Source organism: Neovison vison, chromosome 1, assembly GCF_020171115.1.
Source record: "Neovison vison isolate M4711 chromosome 1, ASM_NN_V1, whole genome shotgun sequence".
Classification (NCBI taxonomy): Eukaryota; Metazoa; Chordata; class Mammalia; order Carnivora; family Mustelidae; genus Neogale; species Neogale vison.
Genome location: NC_058091.1, coordinates 196,213,303 through 196,225,860, shown reverse-complemented (window position 1 = coordinate 196,225,860; position 12,558 = coordinate 196,213,303). Strand labels below are relative to the sequence as shown.

Sequence of the window (12,558 nt, the reverse complement as noted above, 5' to 3'; positions counted from 1 at the left end):
GTGTCCATCAGGAAAACTGAAACCAAAAAAGGAAAACCAAAAAACCCAAGATAAAAACTGTTTCTCTGTGTTCAAGATAAAAGTAGAAATGGTGCTGCAGTAGAAAAGTGTGTTGGAAAGCATTCACAACTGGTCAAAATGTATCCAAGAGTCTTTCTAACTTCAGGTATAGGGATGACCTGATGGCAGCATTTACATGAAAAAGTCTTTATACAATTCTTGGGAAATGTAGAATAATTTCTCAATATAAATTCAAATGATTTCTTGTTAAGACTCAGGCTCCTAGTGTCACTTACAATATAAATAAAAAGTTTGAATATTCTGTTCCCAATAACCTTTTCTTCATCTGTAGCACTACTGCCTGTTTTTAAATTGTATATAACTTTGTATCATCCAATTTATTTCCTAAAAAAGAGATACTGCAATGGTTGAAGCAAGAGTCTCTTTTTAATATGCCTCAACCTAGGCTAGGCACAAAAAACTTATTAAATATCTTTCAAGTTAAAAAATTAAAGCATAACAGGCAAAAAGGGGCTAGAAGAATTAGTCTGCCTAATAGACTATTTCTTGGGTTGTATATTTGTACTATAAAACTTTGGACCAGGTTAGTTAAATGGAGACTTTGCATTATTTAACACAGTTAAGGACACTACACTCAGTCAACAGGCTTTAACAAGTTATCCTTCTTAATTTTAGTCTTAATGATTCTCAATGGGAAAAAAGGCACGAGAATAAAGGATAGAAACAGATGGAAGAATCAGAATTCAAGTCCCTGCAGAAAACCCCTTGAGATGCAGTCACCCAAACCAGTAAGGGAGGAGACTTAGAAGGAACTGGTATCCCGAAGTTTCAGAACTGAAAGCTGTAGGATTGGCTGAAAGTTTAGAACAAGTGTGACTGGCCCCCAGGACTCTTCGATACCCTAGGAAGACTAGCAAAATATCATAACCGCCTCACCCCAACAGGAGACCAGAATCCTGAATTAGAAAAGCATCTTCTTAACTACAACAAGAACAAAACAGCAATACCTTCCGAATTCTGAAGGAAAATTATTCCCAAACCATAACTCAAACACTTAAGCTCCCAATCAAGTATTAGAACAGGGTAAGACATTTTAAGTAATAAAAAGTACTGACCCTCCCATTCACTCATGTAATTACTGGAATCTGTACTGCCAAATAAAGAATTACACTAGGTAAGAGAAAGACATGGAACAGGAAAGGCAACCAATAATAGGAAACTAAGAGTCCCAGGAAGACAATAGTAGAAGATGAACCACATTTAAACTACAAGAGTTCACAGATGTCTCTAGAATATTGCCAAGAAAGAAAAATCAATTTCTTTTCTAAGTGTTCTGCTTGAATTTTCCCTTGGTTTTTCACTTTGATGAGACCATAGGATAATCACACCAAGAAGCTGAAGAAAATAAGGAGATAACAAATTACTATGCATGCACCTACTCCTGATCCGGAATAATTTATGAATCCTACAAGGTTAATTTTTCATGTTAAAGAAGGGAGAGAAAAATCTCGCTTACTACATATTTTTTTAAAATGAAGAAACACAAAATACTTGTGTATTATTAGAGTACATTAAAAAAATAACAAAAATCATGCACTTTGTTGATTCCATTGTTTGTTTTGTTATTATTGGCCATATATATTTATTAAAAAGCTATATACCTTAATGTTTAATTAGAATTTGTTACATATTAGGAAGAACAGGGTTGAGACGTGGCAACTGCCAATAAACAGAGAACTATAAAAGTATTTATATGAAGAAAACAGATCTTAAAATTACAGTTTCAAAGAGCACAGAGAAAATCTTTTACCAGATAGTGAAACAATAATCATCAAATTAAGAGAGGAAACAAAAGGGGTTACTGAGGCTGGGTAGCTCAGGTCATGATCGCAGGGTCTGGGATCGAGCCTGGCATCAAGTCCCGCATCCAGCTCCCTGCTCAGCAGGAGGCCTGCTTCTCCCTCTCCCACACCCCCTGCTTCTGTTCCCACTCTTGCTGTCTCTCTCCTTGTCAAGTAAATAAATAAAATCTTAAGAGAGAGAGAGAGAGTTAACAAAAATTGTTTTCTCCTGGTCTTTTAACAAAATAAAATGTGACCTCAAGGAAAACAGTGTGACCAAACTTCCAAAATAAAGAAGAATTAAGATGATCAATTTGTTTCCAATGACTACAGGGTAACTTTTTGATCAAACTAGGCTTAAGAGATCTTTTTTCTCTTTAGAAGGCAAATTTGTATTTTATAATGCAATTCATTCTGGTTTGACCCCATTTTAACCTTTAAGTTCCTGTTAGCTATAAGGGAAATGGGATAAAGTAAAAACAACCTAAAGATAATGTTAGTGTCATCATTTTTGTATACAGAAGACAGCATAACTTAGAATTTAAGAAAGTAGCATTAATTAGTAATCTAAACTTTATATGCAATTGCTGGTTTTACACCACTGTAATTACATAAAAGCATTTGTTTTCAATCTGAGAAATCAAAGAAAAAAGGGTAAATAAAACTCATTAAGTATAGAAAATATCAAAGCCAAGGGTGAACAGACAATCAAAGAGTATGAGAAATTCTTTTCCTTTTTAAAAGATTTATTTACTTACTTGAAAGAGAGAGTGGAGGGGTAGAGAGAGTGGGAGAGCCTTGAAGAGAAGACTGAGTAAGAGCCTGACTGGGGCCTGGGACTTGATCTCAGGACTCAGATCAATACCTGAGCTGAAATGAAAGGTCAGACACTCAACTGATGGTGCCACTCAGGCACCCCTAAAAAGTGTGAGAATTCTTAATAAATATAGGTTGCTAATACTTAAAGGAAGACTTTTGATTTTTAATATAATTAATAGGTGTTTCAAAAATTTCATAGATTTAAATTTTACATCCAGAATATCAGGTAAATTATAAGGCCAACAATAAAGAGTAAATACATTTATATGCATATATATATAATATATTATATATATGTATTGATTTATATCAATAGGCCCCCCCTTTCTAACTTCTAAACTGATTTCCTTTTGTTCATTTTAAGTTATCACTAAAAACTGGTTTCAATGGTATTTAACTTCATGCCTTTAAGCATTAGGAAAATACACCAACGATGTAATTTTATTTCTTTCCCTAAAAATTGACTTAAGGAGGGGCGCCTGGGTGGCTCAGTGGGTTCAAGTCTCTGCCTTCAGCTCAGGTTATGATCCCAGGGTCCTGGGATTGAGCTCTGCATCGGGCTCTCTGCTCAGCGGGGAGCCTGCTTCCTCCTCTCTCTCTCTCTCTGCCTGCCTCTCTGCCTACTTGTGATCTCTGTCATAAAATAAATAAAATCTTAAAAGAAAAATTTGACTAAGGAAATAAAACTTCCTACAGGGTACCCTGCAGAGAAGGATGGCAGGCAGTAAAGCTCCTCAGAAGCTGGACTATTTGTGTTCACTCTCCTGCACAGAAAATGCCCCTTAAGAAATTGTTTTGAACACAGTTGCTAAATGTGTAACAAAAAGTTACGATACCCAACATTTTTAAATTACCCACTTTTCTCCTTCAAAATTAAAGAACTAGCTAGTGAAACTGGTGCATCTTTGCACTTCAGCTGCACTGCTGTCACTGGGTAACCCTGAGCAAATGTAACCAACTGGGCCTCAATTTCCTCATTATTAAACTGCAAAGACTGGACCATATATATGAGTGTCTACAATCTGTCCATTAGGTTAGGTTATGACCTAATCAACATTTGGAAAATGCTGAATAGTTACCGGAGGAATTGTTGAACAGCTTAAAACACTGCCCGCAGAAGTAACACTCAGAGTTCTTGTTCTGCTCTGTTTAATATCTTCTGTATTTTCTTCATCTCTAAAATTAAAAGAAAGTCACAAATTATCCAGTTAATTTTTTATTTAATTATGGCAATTAACTTATATTATTCCTACATTACAGTAAAACTTAAAAAACACACATGCCAGAAAGATCATTATATTTAAAATTTCTGTGTAGGTAAAACTATCCACAATTCAGCCCAATTTATTAACACTTCATTTTTCAGCATTCGAATAGTCACTATCAAAATTGCAAAATGGTAGAATGTTTCAGCCACCGGCTTTGTTATCACGTCCCCACAATTCATATCTTTCTCACTAATCATCTCCTTTTCTTTCACTGAACTTGACCCATGTCTGCCTCTTACAACGTAAATCCTTGTAAAACTTTGCTGCCATCTCCCAGACAACAACTGAGGGCACTCTCGTAGTCTGCTCTGTTAAGCCAGAAAACATGATGGAAAATAACTTGTTTTACACATGCTCAAAGTTTTTATGTATACAAGGTATAAGAAATTCAGACAACATTAACCCCTAACAGTATTTTTCATCAAAATGTTATCTTGTTTCCATTCTGAATAACAAAAATTTTGTCCAACATGTGTTCAAAGAGAACAAATTACTCCATACTAAAACTATTTAACCTATGTAGATTTTCTTCTATTACTTACTCAAACTCCTCAGCCACTGCCACCCTTGATTTGAATTTAATTTTACAAGCTTCCTATTTGAGTGGTAATAGCCCTGAGATTCTGGATATGGTCATACAAAAACGGCACAAAATTTTTGTGTTTTGCTTCACAATAAAACAGCCTTAGCAAGTAAGCCTGAACATGTACTGAGAAATGCCTAATAAGTGTACTATTAATTTAGTTTTGTCATATTACTATTTTGAAGAAAACTCCCATTTCAGGATAAAGAAGATGTGAAATATACAGACACATACACACACACACACACACACACACACACACACACAAATGAATACTATGCAGCCATCAAAAGGAATGAAATCTTGCCATTTGCAATGTCATGGATGGAACTAGAGGGTATTATGCTGAGTGAAATAAGTCAATCAGAGAAAGACAATTATCATACGCTCTCCTTCATATCATACGATATGAGGAATTTGAAAGGCAGAGTAGGGGGTCTGGGGAGTAGGGAAGGATAAAATGAAACATGGGATCGGGAGGGAAACAAACCATAAGAGACTCTTAATCTCACAAAACAAACTGAGGGTTGCTGGAGGGAGGGGGTTGTGGAGAGGGTGGTTGGGTTATGGACATTGGGGAGGGTATGTGATATGGTGAGTGCTGTGAAGTGTGTAAGCCTGACAATTCACAGACCTGTAGCTCTCGAGCAAATAATACATAATATGTTAACAAAAATAATTTAAAAAAACCTCCATTTCATTGAACTATAGTTATTTGATTCTGGATAAACTACTCCAAGTCTAGAAATTAAATTTTTTATATCTTTTGCTAGTATTATTATTTGCAAGAAAAAAACTCTTACAAGAAAAATAATATAGTAACATTATATAATCTTAACTGTAAATGAGCAAATAGGGATACAGGATTCAAAGTACCAGAGAAAATTCACTATAAGTAGGTATTTTAGGAAGAGAGCATACTTACTGCATATTTATTGGACTACACATAAATCAAACATACATTAGATGTAAAATCACAAAAATATCTGAACATTCATCCATCTACAACTTGTTCTATTTATCAAGATCAATTTGAGGAGCCTGGGTGGCTTGGTGGGTTAAGCCTCTGCCTTTGGCTCAGGTCATGATCTTGGGGTCCTGAGATTGACTCCCGTATGGGGCTCTCTGCTTGGCGGGGGGCCTGCTTCCCCCCTTCTCTCTGCCTGCCTCTCTGCCTACTTGTGATCTTGCTCTGTCAAATAAATAAAATCTTTAAAAAAAAAGATCAATTTATCAACTATTTGTAAATAATTCTTTTAATGTAATTGGTTTGCATTTTAAGGCAGAACTGCTTAAAACTGACATAATAGGTTGCAAAGGGTAATGTGAATTTTAACAACAAAAGGTTACTTGCTTTCATTATTTACACGTAATGGGGAAGAATTAAATAAAATCTTTAAAAAAAGATCAATTTATCAAATGTTTGTAAATAATTCTTTTAATGTAATTGGTTTGCATTTTTAAGGCAGAACTGCTTAAAACTGACATAATAGGTTGTAAAGGGTAATGAGAACTTTAACAAAAGGTTATTTGCTTTCATTATTTACACATAATGGGGAAGACTATAACTCTGTTACATCATTTGGGAAAAAACAAACAAACACACCCACTCATCTACCAGCCCTGAATAAAGTATAGGTCTCCACATTAAAGTGTTAAAAAAAAAAATCAATCCACAGACATCTATACCTGAAAGGCTTGATTTCTTTGTTTAATGACGACAAGGCAATCAGATGAGGGCATATATCTTCATATTCTTCATAGCCCATGCAGATTCCTCCTTGACCTGCTTTACCATTTTGCCTGGTGTCATTTTCAGTTTTGTTTTTCTCCTCAGAACACTCAGTTACAGAACTGTTAACAACCTGCTCTTCTATTTCTTCTAAAGCTTGACTAAATTCAGGTATTTCAAAATTGTGTGCATCAGCACTCTCATCTGACAAATCACCTTCCTTTATTTGCTCAAGATCTCCAGATGATTTGCAACAGCAGTCAGCTGTTTCATCTGAAGAGTTTCGATCACTATGATTTTCTAAACTATAAACCTTTGCTTTTTCTAACATCTCTTCATCAGAATGTGAGAATTCAGACTCATCTTCTGTTTCAGTATTTTTATCATCTGGACCCACTGGATGAAGCAGTTCATCATCTGCTTGCATTTCCTTTGTGTAGCCACTGGCAGAAACCTCTACATCAAGAGAGTCTTCCCTCCTAGGAAAAAAGAATGAGTGCTTAAGTAATAGGAAAAAAAAATGTACCTGACATGGGTATTTATTATCCTGACAAATTATAATCCTCAAATGAGTTTAGTAGTTTGTATGTTTTAAAGATTATTCTTTCCCTAAAATCTAATACTTCGTTAGGTATTCAAATGTAAAAGATACAGGCTTATTGTCATGTAAGAATAAAGTGACTATGGAAAGCAATAAATACTAGTAGAAAGTATTAACATCAGTTGATATTTATTTAATAAATTGACTTTCAAAAGGGGCTAAAGATTTCTTCTTTTAAGAAATAAATAAATGGGGAAATTTTGCTTTGAGAATTTATATATAATTATTTTCCATAAATCAATTAAATATAGTTTCTCTTCTGAACAAAGGAAAACATAAACCACAATGAACACTTGACTTGCTTCCTTAAAAATGGGTTATTCAGGGGGGGACAAGATGGCGGGGTACTAGGAAGAGGCGTCTTTTCAGCTGGTACCCCAAAGTGAGCTGATTACCTACCAAAGAACTCTGATCACCCATGAAATCAGCCTGAGATCAGAATTATACACGTCTGGATCTCTACAGGGGCAGAAGACGCCAGTGAGCAGGTAAAGCGGAATGGGAACAGTGGACTGAGATCGGAAGATAAACAAAAGGGGGAGGGAGCCACCAGAGGCGACCGGTGGGAAAGTAATACCCCGATACGAGCGAGAGTGCCCTGCGTCTGGGGACCAGCATTAACTCGGAGACTGGTTGAAAGCACTCCAAAAGAGCAAAGGATCGCGGGGGCAAACTGTGGGAATCGGGGCGGCTAGGGACAGGGGCTTGAGTCCCCGGTCCCAGACGGCCTCCCCGGCGCGGAGGCAGAGAGAGTGCGGCGGAGAAACCGGCTCCTGGTCCCTAAGCCGCCAGCGTGCCCCAGAGCGCGGGGTTCCGGCTCCTGTGAGGGGATGGGAGCCGGTCTGCAGAACGCGCGCTAGCCCTACCACAAAGCTTGAGATGCGCGTGCACGTTGCTCCAGCTCTCCTGGGTTTCTAAGGCCCTGGGGCGCTTCTAGACCCGGGCCATTGTTTCAAAGTCTAAGCCTCGCGCCCGCGAAACTCTTCCCCGGACAGAGGCGCGCAAAAGCCCAGCCTGCGGCTTACGGACCAGCGCCCCGTTCTCAGTGCCCCAGACGCGCGCCCGACCCACAGCCCCCTCTGAAAAGAGGTGCGCGCAAGCCGGGCACTCCCAGCCCCGGCCAGCGGCAAAATCTCAGTGTGCGATCGCTGCTTGGAACCTCTCTGGCGGTCAGGAGCTCCCAGACAGCCGCCACTGCCTTGGCTTTGGGGACGAGCAAAAGATCCTGCGCCCCCAGGGTCTTTAACTTGGAACCTGCACTGCCAGCATCCAAGGGGGAATTTATTCAGCTTCTGCACCCAGACTGAGGCTTCTGAGACGGAGATCAGGAAGTGTTCCAGGGTGCACCTTGACTGCACCAGAGTTGATACATCCAGCTACATCTGTTCAGTCTTCTCCCACCAAAATGACTAGGAGGAGGAATGCCCAACAGAAGAAAAATACAGAGGATGGACCTTCCGCAACAGAGCTAACGGCTATCAACATAGACAATATGTCGGAAAGAGAATTCAGGCTAACAATTATCCAGGCAATAGCTAGGTTGGAGAAAGCCATGGATGACCAAACAGAATTGATTAGAGCTGAACTGAAAGCGACCAGACAGGATGTTCACAATGTTAGGGCGGAGCTTAAAGCTACCAGGGAGGAGGTCCACAATGCTCTCAATGAGTTCCAATCCAATCTAAACTCTCTCAAAGTTAGGGTAACTGAGACAGAAGATAGAATTAGTGATCTGGAAGACAAACAGATAGAGAGAAAGGATCAGGAGGAAGCCTGGAACAAACAGCTTAGATCCCACGAAAGCAGAATTAGGGAAATAAGTGATGCCATGAAGCGTTCCAACGTCAGAATTATTGGAATTCCTGAAGGGGAGGAGAAAGAAAGAAGTCTAGAAGATGTCGTGGAACAAGTCCTTCATGAAAACTTTCCGAATCTCGCGAATGAAACCAGCGTTCATGTACTAGAGGCTGAACGGTCTCCACCCAAGATTATACACTCCAAAAAAACATCACGACACCTGATAGTCAAATTGAGAAATTATAATTGTAGGTATAATCTCTTGAAAGCTGCCAGGGCAAAGAGGCTCCTTACTTACAGAGGGAAGCCCATCAGAATAACGTCAGACCTGTCCACAGAGACCTGGCAAGCCAGAAGAGGCTGGCAAGATATATTCAGGGCACTAAATGAGAAGAACATGCAGCCAAGAATACTTTATCCAGCAAGACTGACATTCAAAATGGATGGAGAGATAAAGAGTTTCCAAGACCGGCAAGACTTAAAAGACTATGCAACCACCAAGCCGATACTGCAGGAAATATTAAGGGGGGTTCTATAAAAGAGGAAAAATCCCAAGAATAGCATTGAACAGAAATATAGAGACAGTCTACAGAAAGAAAGACTTCAAAGGTAACTCGATGTCAATAAAAACGTATCTATCAATAATCACTCTCAATGTGAATGGCCTCAATGCACCCATAAAACGGCACAGGGTTGCAGATTGGATAAAACGACAGGACCCATCCATATGCTGTCTACAAGAGACCCATTTTGAACCTAAAGATACACGCAGACTGAAAGTGAAGGGGTGGAGAAGCATCTTTCATGCCAATGGGACTCAAAAGAAGGCTGGGGTAGCGATTCTCATATCAGATAAATTAGACTTCAAATTAAAGACTGTAGTCAGAGATACAGAAGGACACTACATAATCCTTAAAGGGACTATCCACCAAGATGATCTAACAATTGTAAATATCTATGCTCCCAATATGGGAGCAGCCAATTACTTAAGAAAACTGTTAATCAAGATAAAGAGTCATATTGATATGAATACACTAATCGTAGGTGATCTTAACACGCCTCTTTCAGAATTAGACAGATCATCGAAGCAGAAAATCAATAAAGAAACAAGAGCATTGAACGACACATTGGACCAGATGGACCTCATAGATATATACAGAACATTCCACCCTAAAACAGCAGAATACTCATTCTTCTCAAGTGCACACGGAACCTTCTCCAGAATAGACCACATACTGGGTCACAAATCAGGACTCAGCCGATACCAAAAGACTGAGATTATTCCCTGCATATTCTCAGATCACAATGCTTTGAAACTGGAGCTCAATCACAAGGAAAAGTTCCGAAGGAACTCAAACACCTGGAAGCTAAAGACCACCTTGCTTAAGAATGCTTGGATCAACCAGGAGATCAAAGAAGAACTGAAACAATTCATGGAAACCAATGAGAATGAAGACACTTCGGTCCAAAACCTATGGGATACAGCAAAGGCGGTCCTAAGGGGAAAATATATAGCCATCCAAGCCTTGCTCAAAAAAATTGAAAAATCCAGAACACACCAGCTGTCTCTACACCTTAAAGAACTGGAGGATCAACAACAAATCAAACCAACTCCACACATAAGAAGGGAAATCATCAAGATTAGAGCTGAGATCAATGAGGGAGAAACCAGAGATACAGTAGAACGTATCAATGAAACTAGAAGCTGGTTTTTTGAAAGAATCAATAAGATCGATAAGCCACTGGCTACACTAATCCAAAAGAAAAGAGAGAAATCCCAAATTCATAAAATTATGAATGAAAGGGGAGAGATCACAACTAACGCCAAGGAAGTAGAAACAATCATCAGAAGTTACTACGAACAGTTATATGCCAATAAGCTTAGCAACCTTGATGAAATGGATGCATTCCTGGAAAAATATAAACTACCAAAATTGAACCAGGAAGAAATCGACAACCTGAATAGACCGATATCTAATAACGAGATTGAAGCAGTGATCAAAAATCTCCCAAAAAACAAGAGCCCAGGACCTGACGGATTCCCTGGGGAATTCTACCAAACCTTCCAAGAAGAAATAACACCTATTCTCCTGAAGCTGTTTCAAAAAATTGAAGCAGAAGGAAAACTTCCAGACTCTTTCTATGAAGCCAGCATTACCCTGATCCCCAAACCAGGCAAGGACCATACCAAAAAGGAGAATTTCAGACCAATATCACTGATGAATATGGATGCTAAGATTCTCAACAAGATCCTAGCCAACAGGATCCAACAACACATTAAAAAGATTATCCACCATGATCAGGTGGGATTCATCCCTGGGCTACAAGGATGGTTCAACATTCGTAAATCAATCAATGTGATACAACAAATTAATAGGAGAAGAGAGAAGAACCACATGGTCCTCTCAATTGATGCAGAAAAAGCATTTGACAAAATCCAACATCCGTTCCTGATTAAAACGCTTCAAAGTATAGGGATAGAGGGAACATTCCTGAACCTCATCACATCTATCTATGAAAGACCCACAGCAAATATCATCCTCAATGGGAAAAAGCTTGCAGCCTTCCCGTTGAGATCAGGAACAAGACAAGGATGCCCACTTTCACCACTCTTGTTCAACATAGTATTAGAAGTCCTAGCAACAGCAATCAGACAACAGAGAGAAATAAAAGGTATCCAAATTGGTAATGAAGAAGTCAAACTCTCTCTCTTCGCAGATGACATGATTCTTTATATGGAAAACCCAAAAGACTCCACCCCCAAACTACTAGAACTCATACAGCAATTCAGCAGCGTGGCAGGATACAAAGTCAATGTGCAGAAATCAGTGGCTTTCTTATACACTAACAAGGAAAATACAGAAAGGGAAATTAGAGAATCGATTCCATTTACTATAGCACCAAGAACCATAAGATACCTGGGAATAAACCTAACTAAAGAGGTAAAGGATCTATACTTGAGGAACTATAGAACACTCATGAAAGAAATTGAAGAAGACACAAAAAGATGGAAGACCATTCCATGCTCTTGGATCGGAAGAATAAACATCGTTAAAATGTCTATACTGCCTAGAGCAATCTATACTTTTAATGCCATTCCGATCAAAATTCCACCGGCATTCTTCAAAGAGCTGGAGCAAATAATCCAAAAATTTGTATGGAATCAGAAGAGACCCCGAATCGCTAAGGAAACGTTGAAAAACAAAAATAAAGCTGGCGGCATCACCTTACCTGATTTCAAGCTTTATTACAAAGCTGTGATCACCAAGACAGCATGGTACTGGCATAAAAACAGACACATAGACCAGTGGAACAGAGTAGAGAGCCCTGATATGGACCCTCCACTCTATGGTCAATTAATCTTCGACAAAACAGGAAAAAATATACAGTGGAAAAAAGACAGTCTCTTCAATAAATGGTGCTGGGAAAACTGGACAGCTATATGTAGAAGAATGAAACTCGACCATTCTCTTACACCGTACACAAAGATCAACTCAAAATGGATAAAAGACCTCAACGTGAGACAGGAATCTATCAGAATCTTAGAGGAGAACATAGGCAGTAATCTCTTCGATATCAGCCACAGCAACTTCTTTCAAGATACGTCTCCAAAGGCAAAGGAAACAAAAGCGAAAATAGACTTCTGGGACTTCATCAAAATCAAAAGCTTCTGCACAGCAAAGGAAACAGTCAAAAAAACAAAGAGGCAACCCACGGAATGGGAGAAGATATTTGCAAATGACAGTACAGACAAAAGGTTGATATCCAGGATCTATAATGAACTCCTCAAACTCAACCCACACGAAACAGACAAACACATCAAAAAATGGGCAGAAGATATGAACAGACACTTCTCCAATCAAGAAATACAAATGGCTATCAGACACATGAAAAAA

General features: G+C 38.7%; 1 protein-coding gene across 1 annotated transcript in view; it reads right to left on the bottom strand.

The window, feature by feature from the left end:
* RIOK2 (RIO kinase 2) overlaps positions 1 to 12,558 on the bottom strand; it is a 28,841-nt gene that overhangs the window by 560 nt on the left and 15,723 nt on the right. Inside the window, exons 8-9 of the mRNA XM_044265023.1 lie at positions 6,222 to 6,743; positions 3,761 to 3,857 (exon numbers count right to left, since the gene is read on the bottom strand). Of these exons, the coding sequence (XP_044120958.1) occupies positions 3,761 to 3,857; positions 6,222 to 6,743 (619 nt within the window). The remainder of the gene's footprint in view (positions 1 to 3,760; positions 3,858 to 6,221; positions 6,744 to 12,558) is intronic.